General features: G+C 52.4%; 6 protein-coding genes across 6 annotated transcripts; 3 read left to right on the top strand and 3 right to left on the bottom strand.

Annotated features, from left to right (window-relative positions):
* Positions 1-105: 105 nt before the first annotated feature.
* Positions 106-3,048, bottom strand: KVR01_009643 (uncharacterized protein). The gene is made up of 3 exons (XM_044782385.1): positions 2,227-3,048; positions 2,127-2,160; positions 106-2,069 (listed from the first exon to the last, which is right to left on the bottom strand). The coding sequence occupies exons 1-3, from the start codon at positions 2,516-2,518 to the stop codon at positions 542-544; spliced, it is 1,854 nt and encodes a 617-aa protein (XP_044640891.1). The 5' UTR covers positions 2,519-3,048; the 3' UTR covers positions 106-541.
* A 2,448-nt stretch (positions 3,049-5,496) lies between these two features.
* KVR01_010007 (uncharacterized protein) lies at positions 5,497-6,757 on the bottom strand (the record flags this gene model as incomplete). Its single annotated transcript, XM_044789355.1, has 2 exons — positions 5,497-6,514; positions 6,606-6,757. 2 exons carry the CDS (start codon positions 6,755-6,757, stop codon positions 5,497-5,499), a joined length of 1,170 nt encoding a protein of 389 aa, XP_044641255.1.
* Positions 6,758-7,394: 637 nt separating this feature from the next.
* Positions 7,395-8,088, top strand: KVR01_010089 (uncharacterized protein; the record flags this gene model as incomplete). Its single annotated transcript, XM_044784594.1, has 2 exons — positions 7,395-7,521; positions 7,604-8,088. 2 exons carry the CDS (start codon positions 7,395-7,397, stop codon positions 8,086-8,088), a joined length of 612 nt encoding a protein of 203 aa, XP_044641337.1.
* Positions 8,089-8,167: 79 nt separating this feature from the next.
* Positions 8,168-9,271, bottom strand: KVR01_009887 (tRNA(Phe) (4-demethylwyosine(37)-C(7)) aminocarboxypropyltransferase; the record flags this gene model as incomplete). The annotated part of the gene is made up of 1 exon (XM_044789876.1): positions 8,168-9,271. The coding sequence occupies one exon, from the start codon at positions 9,269-9,271 to the stop codon at positions 8,168-8,170; it is 1,104 nt and encodes a 367-aa protein (XP_044641135.1).
* A 249-nt stretch (positions 9,272-9,520) lies between these two features.
* KVR01_009886 (uncharacterized protein) lies at positions 9,521-11,141 on the top strand. Its single transcript, XM_044785600.1, has 4 exons — positions 9,521-9,824; positions 9,925-10,437; positions 10,503-10,762; positions 10,903-11,141. Exons 1-4 carry the CDS (start codon positions 9,668-9,670, stop codon positions 10,915-10,917), a joined length of 945 nt encoding a protein of 314 aa, XP_044641134.1. The 5' UTR covers positions 9,521-9,667; the 3' UTR covers positions 10,918-11,141.
* Positions 11,142-11,391: 250 nt separating this feature from the next.
* Positions 11,392-13,480, top strand: KVR01_009725 (uncharacterized protein; the record flags this gene model as incomplete). Its single annotated transcript, XM_044791124.1, has 2 exons — positions 11,392-11,763; positions 11,872-13,480. 2 exons carry the CDS (start codon positions 11,392-11,394, stop codon positions 13,267-13,269), a joined length of 1,770 nt encoding a protein of 589 aa, XP_044640973.1. The 3' UTR covers positions 13,270-13,480.
* Positions 13,481-15,209: the final 1,729 nt, after the last annotated feature.

A 15,209-nucleotide genomic window follows, 5' to 3' on the forward strand; every position in this document is an offset into this window, starting at 1 on the left:
ACCTCACGATGCACAAGATAAGAACACTCAGCAAGCCTCTTCTCAACTGTACCACTTGTCTTGATTGCATGCTGCTCACGGGTGTAGTGAGGGCCAAGAGTCGTGTCAAGAGAGATAAAGGCTGGTGCTTTGTTGATACGGCAAAGTGGAAAATGATAAGTGATATACAAAAACCTAGATTCAACTCATCACTGGTATCCCCCCTTTCTGCTGACAATTACGTATTCCTACAACCCCAGTGACGCAGTAGAGCATCATTAGGCTTGAGGTGCCCCCTCTAACCCCCCTAGACACCTCGGCAGAGAGAGCGATACACAATGAACAGGCTAGGATAGACGAAGCACGGAAAACATGCCCATTGCCATAGTTTTTGTGGTGACAAGGACTCGTTTCTCACCCTGGTAGTCGTCATTTCCAAGGTTTGTTCCTTGACCCCCTCCCCTCCAAATGTACTCTCGGCCCCAATGCGTAAATTTCACAAACGCTGCCAGGAAGCAGCCAAGCCTCCATCCTCATGTTTCAAGGTACCGATTCGACCAGCTCAAGTGTCAGGATAAGGATAAACAGTCCGCCCGGCTGGCGGCGATATCGCCCTGCCGATGAGTGACGCAGGAGTGAGGTCCTCCCAGCTCCCCCAACTGTCCTGGCTCGCGCCCCGGACCCTTTCGACGGCCGCGCTGCCTCGATCATGCCGGTTGTGTGAATGATGACGGCGGCCCTGGTAAGCAGGACCACGCTGGCCATGCTCCGGCGGGCTCCGCGCCAGGGCGCGCTCGGAACTCACGCCGGTGGTCGTGGCGACCCCAATGCCCGTGTTTACTGGGCTCGAGCGAAGGGTCAGCGGTGGAGGCGGCAGGGCTTTGCTCGGCGGAGGACCGGGCGACGGCGACCCTGGGGTGCTCATCGGGCTGACAAGATCCGGGATCTCGAGGGGCCCATCGTGCGGTCGCCTTGGTCGGACCGGTGATGATGGCGGGGTAGGCGCAGACGTGCCGGTAGACATTAGGTGGTGGTCCGCCCCGTCCGCCAAGGCGATCGTTGCTGTGCTGGTGCTGGTGGGATGTCTCTCATGTGTCAAGTGGTTGCTGCTGTTGGTGGACGTCATCGACACGATCTCGTTTCGTAGGGATGACGTCCGCCCTTTAGGGTAAGGATGAAGAGCATGGGTGGTATTGTCATGACTGGCCGACGGGAATGTGAACATTACCGGGGGAGGTGACTTAAGCCGGGTGTAGGGTGGCGAGGAGGGCTCCGGAGTCAGCGACGCCGCAGAGGTGACGAGTGACGGTGCTGTCTGGTGCATCCTTTCTTGCCGTGGTTCAAGACGGTTGTATGTCGGGCTGCAAATTGGAGACGATGGGAACGACTCCTTGTCATCCTGCCTGTGGCTGCTATAACAGCTGCTTTGGCTGTTGTTGCTGTGATATCTCTCAAAAGGTAGCCCAGACGCAATGGAATTAGGGCGTGAGGTGGATTCCAGTAGCGAAGGGAGAAGTTTCCTGTCGCGTAGGGGGAGAGGCGGAGTCAGAGGCGGTCGGTCGGCATAGTACGAGTGCGAAGGTGAGATGAGGCGCTGTGGAAAGTCTGCCGCCGTAAAGCCTTGCACAATCCTACTAATACGACTTCTTATGTCACCCTCGTGCTCTCCCAGCTGCCTTTGTCTTCGGCGAAGGACGCAGATCAACAGAACTACAGCACTGACAAGTGCCAGTGTGGTACATACGACGATGGCAACTATGGCCTCCGTAGGAAGAGTGCGGCTCGGTGTGGCAGACGTCGTGGTTGCAGACGTCGGCAGAAAAGTGTCCGTGTCGTGTGTCGCTGTGGGCGGTGGCGAGGTGCCAGTAGCATCAACCCTGGATGGGCTTAATGAGGCCGTAGACGCTGAAGCAATCGGTGGTCCTTTGGTGGCTCCTGGCTGCGTAATCTTCGACGTCGAGCTCACCGACAGTGCGGTGAACCCAGAGCTTTGGGCAGGGGTCTCCTGCTTTGGAGTGGAAGAGGAACACGTGCTGCAGCGGTATGATTCGGGAGGTACCCCAGGATCAGCGAAGTTGGGGAATCCGAGACTGATCAATCTGTCAGCGTGTTCTGAGACGGTGGGATAGAAGGAGCACCTGACAGACCCGTTGCAAAGATTTATGATATTGTCCACACCGGCTGGCACCTAGTTAATGATTGTGACTCTCGCGCTTGTGAGGCAAGTATGTCGGGTCAGGGACTTACGGTCCTGAGCAAGACTGTGCGGGTCATTCCACTGTAGGCCACACCACTTATGGTCCAAATAGTACAGGGCATAGAATGCGGTCCCTCCTGATCCGGCATCTGCTATACTCTGGCAAAGAGTCTGGTTGATGTCTTCCTGTCCATACCTGCTCATCAGGAACGCCCGCTGGTTGCCTTCAAAGCACGCACCCTTAGGGTCCGTCACGGGAGGTGTGTCTCCGGGTCCGTCGAAGGGACATGCGCAGTCATCTTGTCGCGCCAGTGCCATCTCCCCAACCTCGCCCATCATCATGAACCTCTGGATAGTATCGACACGTACGCCAGTCACGGGGAATGAAGCCAGCTGGCTTTGGGATCAGGTGACGACCATGAATGGAAACCAATTCCATTCTTGGACAGTCACCCCCGCAGAGCCATTAGGCGCCTTTTGACCACAGATGTCGATATTGCCTGCTCGTAAGAAACGGGAGAAGCAAAAGCGCGACAAGCGGGCGTGGGGGGCAGCGCGGCAGGTAAAAAGTCAAGCATCTGCGCCGGGGTCGAGAGAGTGGAAGACGGCAGGGACGGACAGGTATAGACAGAGTCATACAGACTTATGCCAAACCTGGCAGCGGTGGATGGTATATAGGAAACTGAAGATCTATCGTTCCATCCATGCACGCACGACATGCCACAACCACCAGAGCCAAGGGGCCTGCTCCCCGGCCCCGCCTCGTGATCCGTGTTCATTCATCGAGGTCCCAGCCGTGTCACTTGAGCACGGGTATAGGGGAGCCACGAGGCCGACCGCTAAGATAATCTCGGGCTGGAGATAGATCTCACAGCGGTAGTCAGGCACCCTACGGTCCGCGGTTGGGGTGAGGGGGCCTATGGGCTGCAAGGTGCGCCCACTGCAGGTCAGATATGGAGGTTACACGAGTCTGCCGTCTCCCGCCAGCCCATCTGCTTGGACGAGAATGCCTGCTCGTATGGAAGATGGTTGGGAGTGCACGGCGTCCCCTGGACAAAGATGCAGCTAACCGACAAGCGTCCTTCCATGTCCTGGGCCCCTTCAGCTCATGCGCGATGGCGGATCAGCAAAAGCAGGCCGGGTAACATGCTAAGCACCGCCTGGAGCTTCTGAACAGAAATCGATGAACCGATAGGTGAGGTTGGGCGTGTGCATCGTGAACCAGCCGCTCTCTTCTTTCCGTGCTCGAGGTCGTCAAATATTGGGGCCCTGACGCTGCCAGAGCCGGCAACTGAAACACCAGCACAAAGGGAACACTGGCCCCGCCTCTCAGGTACGTGTCGGACTCCAGGGCATGTCGGGATATGACCTACCCCTCTCTGAAGCGCAGTACACAAGAGATTACCTGACAGCAAGCGCTGGCGCTGCCCAGAGCTGCTGTGCGCCGGCGGGTGCGATGGCATTGGATGGTTTCGAGCCAATCATGTTGGGCAGAATCGCAGAGGGCAGAGCGATGCGGCTGAAGCTCGGTCAGGATTGCCAGGGGCCGCCGTGCGATGGACTGGGACTGCACGCCGTCGCTCATGGGAGTAAATGGGGAGAATGCAGGTAAGGCGACTTAGCTGTTTGGACATCACAGGTGAACTCCCCGAAACCAATTAGGAGACCGAACCCTGGTTGTGGTCGCACTCAATTTACTTCTCTGGAGTCAATCAACCCCATTCCCCTGTCCGCTACTGCAGGACCGTCTTGCAGAAAGGTTACGAGGGGGTACAAGACCAGACTGCGGCGCGAACGGCAACAGGTTTAGCCAATAGCCATCACCGGTACGCGATGGGCCACAGACGATTGTGAGACTGCCAAAGACGCTGTCCCATCAAGGCACTATCACAACGCTCAGGTCTCTGCTGTCCCTCGTGTTACTCGTTGATGCAGATTCTTTTCGAGTCCGTCCATGGCAGCATGGCTGGGTAATTGGTCTTCCATCCCATCACCGCGCTGCGCCCACGAGGCCGACACGTGAGTTTCCATGCCGTCGGTTCGAGCTCCTGGCCTGTTCAGACAGTAAGAGCTGAAGTGTGAGTCTTGCATCATGCGTGACTAAGACACAATACCTCTGTTACTATGCAAGGTCACACGCTGACCTTGGACCCTGGGTTACTGGGGTACCCACCCTGCCAGGGGGCCGACGTCCCCAAGCTTCCCGAAGCCTCACGGTGAATGCTCGGGATATGGAATGCCTGTGATGTTCCTTGCGCTGATCTGCTGGGCAGAGCGCCATTGCGAGTACTGGAATAGATGGAATACCTGCTCGCTGGGCCGTGCCGCTGCTGCCAGTTGCGTCGGGATGGCACTCGCTACCTTGCAACACACCCGCGCATTATCCGGGGTGAGAACCCGCGAACCCCAATACAGAATACAATGGTGTAACAGACCTCCATTGAATGTCGGCGATAGCCAATGGTGAGAATATTGTCCACAAGAGTCCGGAGGTGCTGATCAAGGCTTCTGCTCCTTGGGGCTCTGGAAGTCCGAGCCGCCTTGGCCGGGAGTGCAGGCTGGAAAAGCAAGTAAGAGGTGGCTCTCCACACCTACTCATTGAGAAGGTCTGACTTGCTGACCGTCAGGGTACTTCGCCCAAACAGGGATTTGAATAAACAGCCCGGACGAAGTGCAGAGCGTTCATGCTTTGACGTGTCAGCCCTAATGCTGGGCAACCTCGGACACGGGCCTGACGAGAATGTTCCGACGTATGGTAGACAGCAGGTATCATGCTTATTGCAGCTCGTCTGTCCACTGGATTATTAAAAAAAGGGCCACCGGGTCGTATCAAAGATCTTCCCCAATCCTATTCGGAAGTCGTCTGGCGATATGTGCAGATCCATTGCCATGGCTTTATCTGCTAGGCAAGTGGCAACAACACCACAATTCGCTGCGCAGGATGTTGATCTTGGCATTGGGCTGAGCGCTCTCGGCACGTGTGCATCGTAGTGACATAGGGCGAGACTCGGGTCGTAAAGTGATCTGTCAGATACTGTGGCAAGACAGAACCGAGACGCTTATGCTGCCCACCCGTCGCCCAAGGCCCGTGAAAGGTCCAAAGTCCCGAGCCATCGGGGCTATCGATAATCGCATTGTGCCGCACTGCAGTAGCTGGTGCGCGTGGGCAAGGAAGCGCATCATTGTCCGTATGGTGGTTCGAGGTACTACTTGGGCAACGCATGCGAGCCGAGAATGGGGTCTGATCATCGACCAAAACGACTGCCGAAAAGAATAGTTGCATATCGATTACAGTGACCCAACCCGGGAGGCACCCGGTCTCACGAGCCGACACTTGTGGCGTTTGTGCCGTGACCACGTTCAGCCAGTTCAAGTCGTCTCAGGATTCCCGCCTTCCAGTGCTTGTACCCGACCCTCCTTCGCTCACTTAGGTAGTCAAATCTGTCTTGTAGCATCGTGTCTGCTTTTCGAATCTGCAAGGGCGCAGTGGTGGAGATCAAGTCGTCCGGGTTTGCGTCCGGGTCCACTTGTCCTGCATCCTCTCCTGCGTCCCGGAGAAGGTCAATGCTCCGAAACCAATCACTATCGAGCCACTTGCGGACCGCGACCTCCTCGACCGCTTCGCTAATGTCAGCCGCTTTGAGGCCCTCTGCCCATCCGTCCCAGAAGACGGCCTTGTCTTCCTCAGTGGCAGCGGCGATCTTCCTTCCTCGTGTCACGGGAGGTTTGACCACCTCTCTGGCGCTCTTGAGGGCGCCCAGTATGGGCTTCCGCCTAGCGTTGAGGCTTGAGCGTGAAGCGTCCGCCGTCATGTCCTCGCCGGGGGCCAGTTGAGCCGACTCAGACACATACCAGTAGATGGCAGCGAGCAGTGCGGCCAGATGTCCATTGACCCATTCGTCATCTGTCCTCCGACGATTTGGCGCGATGATGGACTCGAGACCAAAGATCACAGTAGGTGCTAGATCCGGGCCTCGGCCTTGGCGGAGAGCGCTGCACAGATGAGTGGCCGTCGGACGCAGCCAGGGCGGAAACGAGGGTCCCAGACTTGTTGCTGTGCTCGTTGAGCTCGATTTCGCGGTCGACGCAGGCTTTGCGGGTGTGCGAAATGCCGCAAGAGACAATTCCTTGCTCGGCGTGCGCCTGGACGGCAGCGGGCGAGATGCGGGAGAGCTGAGCTGCTTTGATCTCGGGGTGCCCGGGCCATTCGCCCTGCCACGGCCAGATACCGAGCTTGCAGGCAGGATCTTGTCAAGATGGGTGTAAAGGCGCTTGTAGATGCGTGGTGGGACGGGTGGTCTTGGTTCAATGGGCGGGAGGTTAAGAGAGATCTTGAGTCTATGAGGAAGGTTCAGCAGGCGGGCCAGAGGCGGGGCCAAGGGCAAAGAGATATGCCTACCTGTCGCATGCAAGGTGGCAGCACGCATACAATCGTGCCACTTCTTCCTCGGCTTTCAGGGTGCTCGCACGGAGGCGGGACTGCGCGAGGAGGGAGCTGGCGAGTTCGACGAGAGATGGTGGAAGATTTGAATTCTGGGTGGGCAGAAGCGACAACAGAGCCGCCTCGATTTGTCGGCTCATCTTGGTGTGGGCGATGTGGTGCGAAGCGATCCTGGCTCGTTTCGTTGTTGTGCGCAGCGCGTGTGGAAGCGAGCACTCGGTCGCGACCAGTTAAAGCAGTCGCGTTTGGCAGGTCGGCGCAGGGCAGGGGTGCCTCGGATACAACACGAGAGCACGTGTGCCTTGTTGGCAGCCGGAGACTGCTATGCTAGCACATGCCCGGCTTGCCGGCTTCTCTGACGTCAACCAAGGTCGCAGAGTTGCACAGACGCTTGGTAACTGCGCTCTTTGTTCCGATCATGGCTGTATCCGTGCCCACGAAACCATCCCGTACGGCCAGCGGTAGCAGGCTGGCAGGTAGGCGACGGCCACTGCTTTCAGCCACCAATTCGCAACTGTTCGAGCAGGGGTGGCAGATGGAGTGCTGCAACGGCACGGCTCAACCAATACCACGGCAGCACGGCTGACCCCCAGGACCCCAGGACCCCAGGACCCCCCGGCGCTATCGACTGCCGGGCAGCCGCGGAGAGCAGTCGCAAGTCCGGGGGCCGTTGCCATTGACGCCATCCGTCTCCCAGCTCAAAACAAGCGAACAGGCAGACCGTCGCAGGACCTCGACTCACCTCTCACAACAAAGTCTCCCGCCACTGCCACCACCATGCTGTCGACCCTTGTCTTCGCGCTTGCTCTGGGCAAGGTATGCCTCGCGCATGGAGACCATGGAGACCACGGCCAGAAGCCCGTCGTTGACGAGAATGCAAGCTGGATGACCAAACACATGGCTGGTGCGCCCTGCCCTCCTCCTGCTTGAATGGTGGCGCCCCAGAGTGGCGATTGGCACACGTCTGACCTGATTCTGCCCCCCAGAGGAACACCATGCCGACACCTTCGATGCCGGCTCCTTCTTTGCCCTGCACGACTACAACAGCGACGGCCAGTGGGAGCCCGACGAGATCCTGAGAACCTACGGTCTCTTTGACGAGTCGAACAAACACGTCACCGAAGATCGCAAGAAGGAAATCGTCCGCGAGGTGCTGCGCCTGGCTGACAACAACAAGGACGCCGTCATCAGCAAGGACGAGTTCGACATCTTTATGCTCGAGGGTGGCACGCTGCCCGACCTTGGCACCGGGCCCGGCCACCACGGCGACGACGAATATGAGTACGAGATCCACCACTGGGAGCTCTACCACGACGAGAACACCAAGCTCGAGGACCTGACCCACCCCGAGGACATCGAACACTTCAAGAAGCACGAGGAGATGGAGGACGAGCAGGACCGCATCGAAGAGCTCAAGCACCGCCAGATCGTCGAGGAGAACATCCCAAACAAGTTCAGGAGATCAATCTGACCTGCCGCGCGCTGACCAGGACCGCGCACACGACTGATATAACGATGGGGAGGGGGTCCATCACGCTGTATTAATGAATCTATACGTTGTAATTGTAGACATCAAAGACACAGTGCCACACATCTGGCGCGAACGTCTTGACTAATTCCACATTTTCGACCTCTGCACCTCTTCCACCTTGCCCACCGCGCTCGTCCCACCCATCAAAGAGCTCCTGGATCTCCTTCCTGCGGCGCTCAATGTCCTTGGCCCCGACATTCTCGTGCAGGTGCAACCAGCCATCCTGTGCAGGGCCTAGGATCGCCCGCGCAGCCTCCCACCTGTCGTCACTCCTGGGCAGCAGCCCGCAATTGACATGTCTCACAGGCAAGTCGACGCCGTGAGACCGCAACTCCCGGACCCTCCTTGTCGCATGCTCGTTGTTCTCCAAGAACACGACGATCTTGTCAAGCTCCGAGACCAGCTCGCGCGTCGGCCTCGCCAGCTCCTGACCCTGGATGACCTTGACAGACCAGCCGTTGGCGTGCGCGCCCCTCCGTAGACCCTCGACACTCCACGGGTTGAGCTCCCAACACAGCACCCTCATGCCCAGCTTGGCGTACGAGAAGACGAAGTAGCCGATCCCCGCGTAGAGGTCGACCGCCCATGACTTGCTCAGCGCGGTGCGTGCCTGCGCCCTGTGCGCCAGTAGCTGCGAAGCCTCCCCGCCTGCGGGGCCCGGGACGTCATGGAAGGACAGCAGCCGGGCCTTCTCCTTGATGTTGCCCCTGGAGAACATGGTCCAGCGCGGCGCCCAGGTCTGGTGGATGCCGTTTTGCTTGGTGCACACCCAGAGCGCACGGCCGAAGTCGTCACCAGTGACAACCGACCCTGGCGTCTCGGATGGTCCGAAATCGCCGCACAACACGCGCAGGCCGACTGGGCTCCTCAGGATGTTGTCGTGTTCTTGCTGCTGCTGCTGCTGCTCCCGGCTGCCGTGCGGGCCCCCTTCAGCAGCTGTTTGCGCGGCCACGGTGAGAGGGATTCCATCGTTGGCGGCGAGGTGCGTGGCCTCTTGCCGCGTCTTTTCCCCGATTTTGCGCAGTGTGATCTTCCAAAGGTCGTCCCTGCAGTCTGAAGAGGCTTGCGAAAGCGCCTTCTTCCATGCCGGCGATGTGAAGCTGCCGCTGGGCAGCAGCACCATTGGCTCATACGTGACCCATCTTTTCGGTGCTTCTGCCACCAGAGAGTCTACTTCTGCCCCCAGCAGAGATAACTCGTTGCGGTGAAGATGGAACCATGCAGACACTGCCGCTGAAATGGGGTTCGGCGGTTTGGATTTGGGGCGCGACATGGCGAAAAGGGAGTGTTGCTTGGAGTCGGGCCCGAGGAATTTGTGCCTCGGCTCGCGTCTCCAACTTGGCTGAGAGGGAGGAGGGTTGGAGAGCCGAAGCTCCCCTCAATTCACCCGCTCGTTACAGTGCGGTGAGATTCACCAACTTGATGAAAAGTCACTTGATTGTCGCCTTGGCCGTTTTTGTGATCTGGACATTCCCGTACCCATTTTATACACACGCATTTCCTGTTAATACGAGTCGAAATGGCCGAGAAAGCAAAACAACGGCTCCACGCCATTGGCACACAGGTCGCCCCAGCAGTCATCGAGGATGAGACCTTCGAGGACGTGCCCCCTATCAAGCAGGTCGGGCCAGTTTCCAACGGCCCAAGGGCCCAGGGAAAGGTGGTTATTATCACAGGTACTGTGTCTTCTCTTCCATTCCCCCTCCACGACTTCCAGTGGCCCCCGTGTCTCTCCAAGCCGTGGCCATCTCACTGACATCGAACCCGAACCCGCAGGCGTGAACTCGCCACTTGGAATAGGAAGGGCCACGGCTCATCAGTTCGCACAGAACGGCGCAAAAGCAGTCTACATATGTGATTTTGACGACAAGTTTCTCGGCTACCACGAGCGCCAGATAAAGTCATTGTACCCCGCCGTGGAAGTCCACACGCGCAAGTTCGACGCTGCGGACGAGGCCGCCGTCAAGGAGGTCGTGGACGATGCACTCAGCCGTTACGGTAGGCTGGATGTGATGTTTGCCAACGCGGGTATCGTTGGAGATCCCATCTTGTTCTCAAAGACGTCCAAGGAGGACTTCATGAACGTGCTCAGGGTGAACACCCTTGGGCCCTTCCTTGCCGCCAAACACGCCGCTCGCGCGATGGCCAAGACCTCCCCCGACAAGAAGTCCTCGGGCGGGAGCATCATCATGACCGCATCTGTTGCTGGCATCCGGTCCAACGCAGGCCCGACACCCTACTCGGCTTCGAAGTCGGCCGTGATAAACATGGCAACAACCATGGCATACCGTAAGTTCACCTCACGTGTACCTGCCCAGCCTGCGCATTTGATCCTGTCTGACTTTCTCCCACAGAACTCGCCGGCTCCAACATCAGGGTAAACGCAATATGCCCTGGTGTTGTCGAGACCGGCATGACAGCCCCGATGTACGAGACAGCTCGGGCACGGGGCACGGAGAAGAAAATTGGCCAACTGAACCCGCTGAAGAGAGGAAGTGCCGCCGACGAAATTGCGAGGGTTGCACTGTTTCTCGGTTCCGATGAAAGCAGCTACGTCAACGGTCAAGCTTGGGCCGTGGATGGCGGCTTAAGTGCTGGCCATCCGTTCGTCCCGGTATGTCATCAAAAAAAACAAAACTGTCCCCTGATATACGAGCCGTAACACAATTCCCCATCCTTGCCCCGGGCTATGTACTGTCTTGCCGTACAGTGTATATTGGCTATCAAACAAGTCGCTGATACTGTCACGAATAGGGCAAGCTTGCTTGAAACGCAGCTGCTACTTGCTGTTGTAAGCGGGGGATATGAGTGAGAAGCGTAGGAGTGGCGAAAGATCTGACTGCAGCCATGTTGAGATGTTAAGGCAGCTATGAGCACAAAGGAATTCAGGCCACTCGTGTTGCTTATAGCGTCTTTGATCAGAAGATGACAATTATTGCACGGTTGATGTTCTTGCATTAGAGCGAATCCCATATCAGAACCCCTGGACGAGATCCCGATGGCTACCTATGTAGACCCCGCTTTCACGAGAACCTGTACCGCCACCACTTCTTGCTATCACAGGTAACATTGAAGCCTGATGACTGCAGCACCTAGGTATGCGTTCCACCAATCCGTCGCAGGCTCTCGTAATTAGCTGCACCAAAATGTATATAGCTCAAGTGCTGACTCTCCCCCCGACAGCACATGTCTGACCCCAGCCCTCAGTAATAAACGCTCATATTTATCAATCACCTAAAGGCCATGGCCGCCACCCCCAGTACGGTATACCTGCCCGTCGAGGCACGCAGCATTCGCCTGCTTCACCTTGACGCCGGTCAGCATGATGATCCCATTCGATTTTCACTCGACTCGGTATCATTAGACTCGAACCCACGATACGAAGCAATCTCCTATTGCTGGGGCAGTCATAACTCCCGACAAGATGTTTCTTGTATGGGCATCCCCATGTCCATCACCACTAGCCTCGGGGGCGCGTTACGAGAATTCCGACACAGCTTCATGCAGCGCATCCTTTGGGTCGATGGTATATGTATCAAACAGGATGATGAGAACGAGAAGACTTGTCAAGTACGCCTGATGCAAGAGATCTATGCCAAAGCAACACTGGTCCTGGTTTGGCTTGGTCCTATGGATGAGGCTGGTCTTTTGTCCAGGATATCTACATCACTCAAAAGACTAGATGATTTCTTGCCGCATTGTGACCCGGAATCGCCATCAGAGGTGGAGCCGGGCTTGATCTCCGACATTGCGAACTCAGACGGCAGAAACGGTCGGCCGAGTATCGAACAGAACGACTGGAACGCGATATCCCAGCTCATCTGCCGTCCATGGTTCACCCGTAAATGGGTAGTACAGGAAATTGCAATGGCACGAGAAGTTCGGCTGCACGTTGGCGGTGGTGTTCAACTACCTTGGCTGGAATTGTCAAGTCTCGTCGCCAAGATTTATTCGTTCGGCGTGATTCCTCTCATCATCAAAGAGGTCAGCTCAGGGGAAGATGGGGCTTTCGCAGTGGGGCTGTACCACATTATGGTAATGAAAAATATTGCATATGGACGTCTGAATGGACAGGGCACACTAGTAGACGCGGCGATTAGGACAAGAGGCTTCTCTTGTTCAGACCCACGTGACCATATCTACGGATTGCTGAGCTGTGCCAGCGAAGGACCCTCGGTCGATCCAGACTATACCTTGAGTATTGAAGAGACCTTCAAAATGTTCACCCAGGTTATGCTAAAAGACGGGCAAAATCTCAAGGTGCTCAGCCTGGAACCTCACAAAAGTGATCGGTTCCATCCTCGCATCCCCAGGGACAGGACCGAATTGCCATCTTGGGTGTCAGACCTCCGCCGACCGGCTGATCCCATGGCTAAACCTTCTTTTAATGCTACATCATACCACGCAGGAGGTCCACAGAAACCAGTGCTTCGGATATCCGACGATGGGTGTCTTCTACACTGCCAAGCAATCGTCGTGGACGAAATAGAAGATCTCGTGCCGCCGATGTACGAGATGCTCCTAGACGAGATGCCAGAACTATTCAAATCGTGTTCTACGTCGATCATTCCTTCGGACCCATCTCCATGGCGCCATCGGCGACGCTTCCAACGGTGGTTGTGGGCTTGCTACAATCTGGGTTACAGACACGCATCTGTGCTCGATAAAGCAAGCAGGAAGGACGCGTTCTCGTGCACATTGCTACGCGACCAGGGCAGCAGTGCTGGCGGGCAAGCATCGGCGGAGATGATGAGTGCAACTTTCAAGTATGTGGAATACTTGCTTTTTAAAGACGAAACATTATCACCCGCGCATAGGCTTGATGAGATGCCTAAATGCCCCAAGCTATGGGCCAAGATCGATACTGCGATAGGCCAGCGCTGCATGATGCGCAGCTTTTCTAGCACTACTGGTGGTCGTCTAGGCCAAATGCCTATCGGGACGGAAGAGGGTGACCTCATATGTATTCTGATCGGCGGGGAAGTGCCATTCGTCATTCGACCGACGGAGCCCGGCTCAACCAAGTATCATCTCATCGGAGATTGCTTCCTCAACGGTGCCATGAACGGCGAAATGCTCGTGCCGTTTCAGAACGCTACGAGAGAAATCATATTGGCATGAAGTTTTGAAGTCAAAAGGCCAGTCGAGGGAACATTCTGGTCAACTGGTTGACAACTGTTGCCGGACGATGGTGAAGGAAGAGCTACCGACCCATCCACTGTGGGAAGCTGGCGAACCATTCGGGCGTGTGTAGTTAGACTTGAAGCTTGCCATGTTTCGTGCTGGACCCTGCTGTGGGGTTAGAAGGCCTGATAAGCAGCTGGTTGGGAGGGAGACGGGAGACAGCGATGGCGGCATTGGCATATAATGAGACATTGGCAACGTGTAGGTATTTGTCTACGTTTCGAACTGGTCCAATGTCACAACCAGAGTATTGGAGTTGACACGGAAGTTTTTGACAACTAAAAACTCCGTATTGACCCAGGACCTGAATTCTTGTGCAAGTTTATTCGTTGGGACGTCTGTGTCCGCCATTGCCAAAGTTGATAACAACGGTCCCAACCTTAACCTTCTGGTAACAACCAATTGATCAATTCACTAAATATGGAAGTACGTTCCAAAGCTTTTTAATGGTATTTTTTTGCCTATAGCTATCAACCAGTCGATTTCGGGTACCTATCTTCTCGTAGCTGAGAAGTACATCTGCTTCTGCTCATGTCCCCCTCGCAAATAAGCTCTCCCATTATCCCAACTCTCTATCGCATAAGTTAGTAGACCGGTCTACACACAACCCCACCAACGCACACAAGTTATCTATATCCTTATAATTAGAGTTACTTAAATATATATTTATTTAATAAGGGTATTTTAAGTTATATAAATATAAAAATTATATTATTTAACTCCTCTCTCTCTTCTATATTTAAAAGTATATCTTTCTTTATTAAAACTTAATTTTTAATTATTATAATTAATTATTAAATTAATATTAATAAAAATAAAATATATAAAATATACTATATCTCTTAATATTTATATTAATATTATATAATAGGTTCTTTAATCTATAAAAATATTAATTTTATTTATTAAAAGTTATTATTAATATAAGAATATTTTTAATTAATTAAACCTTTATTTAAAGCTATCTTTTTATTTATTTATATATAAACTTTTTAATACTTTACTTATTAAATTATTAATAATAATTAACTATTTAATACTTTTTTATTTTTATTAAAAGTATTAAATATATAAGTTTTAAAAGAAATTTTAAAGTAAGAATCTTTAAAGTTATATAAATTAATTTTAAGTATATAAATAATACTATATTTAAGTATATAAAGGGTTTTTAATTAGTTAAAAATATTAAAAGTTATTAATATCTCTTATTAGTTTTAAAATAATATAAATAAAATTAACTTTTTAAAAAAATAATAATAATTATTTAATAATTAAGTCTTTAAAAATAAGTTTATTATTAGAAAGTTAATTATTAATTATATTTAATTTATTATAATTAAATATTATATAAAAATAAAAATTAATTTTATTCTTAATTATCTTTTATAATAAAATAGTTTAATAATAATAGTTATTTTAAAAAACTTTAATTAATTTAAAAATTAAAACTTTATAATATTAAATATAAGTTAAATTAATAATAATATTAATTTATAATAGTTAAAGATAATATATAAGCTTTTATTTACTTTAATAACTTTAAATAATAGTAAATATTAATTTTTAATAATTATAAATTTTATATAATTAAAACTTTATATAAAAGTATTTTTATATTAAATATAATTTATTTTCCTTTTAATATATACTTTTATATACTTTAATTATTTAATATAAAAGTATTTTTATATTTAAAATATTAATACTATTAGGAGTTAAATTAGTTTATTATAATATATAATATAAAGGACTTTTATAAGGAGTTTTTATATATTTATTATAAAGTATAAAAGAATACTTTTATAATTATATATATTAAAAAAGTTAATTAAGTATTAAAGTTTAATTTAAAAATTAAAATAAAGTCTTTAACTTAA

This window comes from Diaporthe batatas (genome assembly GCF_019321695.1).
Source record: "Diaporthe batatas strain CRI 302-4 chromosome Unknown Contig00012, whole genome shotgun sequence".
In the NCBI taxonomy this organism is placed as follows: domain Eukaryota; kingdom Fungi; phylum Ascomycota; class Sordariomycetes; order Diaporthales; family Diaporthaceae; genus Diaporthe; species Diaporthe batatas.

Coding starts and splice junctions, on each gene's coding strand:
- KVR01_009643 (XM_044782385.1), bottom strand. CDS start 2,518: ATGATGATGGGCGAGGTTGGGGAGATGGCACTGGCGCGACAAGATGAC. Junction 2,161..2,226: donor GCACAGTCTTGCTCAGGACC/GTAAGTCCCTGA, acceptor ACTAGGTGCCAG/CCGGTGTGGACAATATCATA. Junction 2,070..2,126: donor ATCATAAATCTTTGCAACGG/GTCTGTCAGGTG, acceptor CAGATTGATCAG/TCTCGGATTCCCCAACTTCG.
- KVR01_009886 (XM_044785600.1), top strand. CDS start 9,668: ATGGCCGAGAAAGCAAAACAACGGCTCCACGCCATTGGCACACAGGTC. Junction 9,825..9,924: donor AAAGGTGGTTATTATCACAG/GTACTGTGTCTT, acceptor CCGAACCCGCAG/GCGTGAACTCGCCACTTGGA. Junction 10,438..10,502: donor GGCAACAACCATGGCATACC/GTAAGTTCACCT, acceptor TTTCTCCCACAG/AACTCGCCGGCTCCAACATC.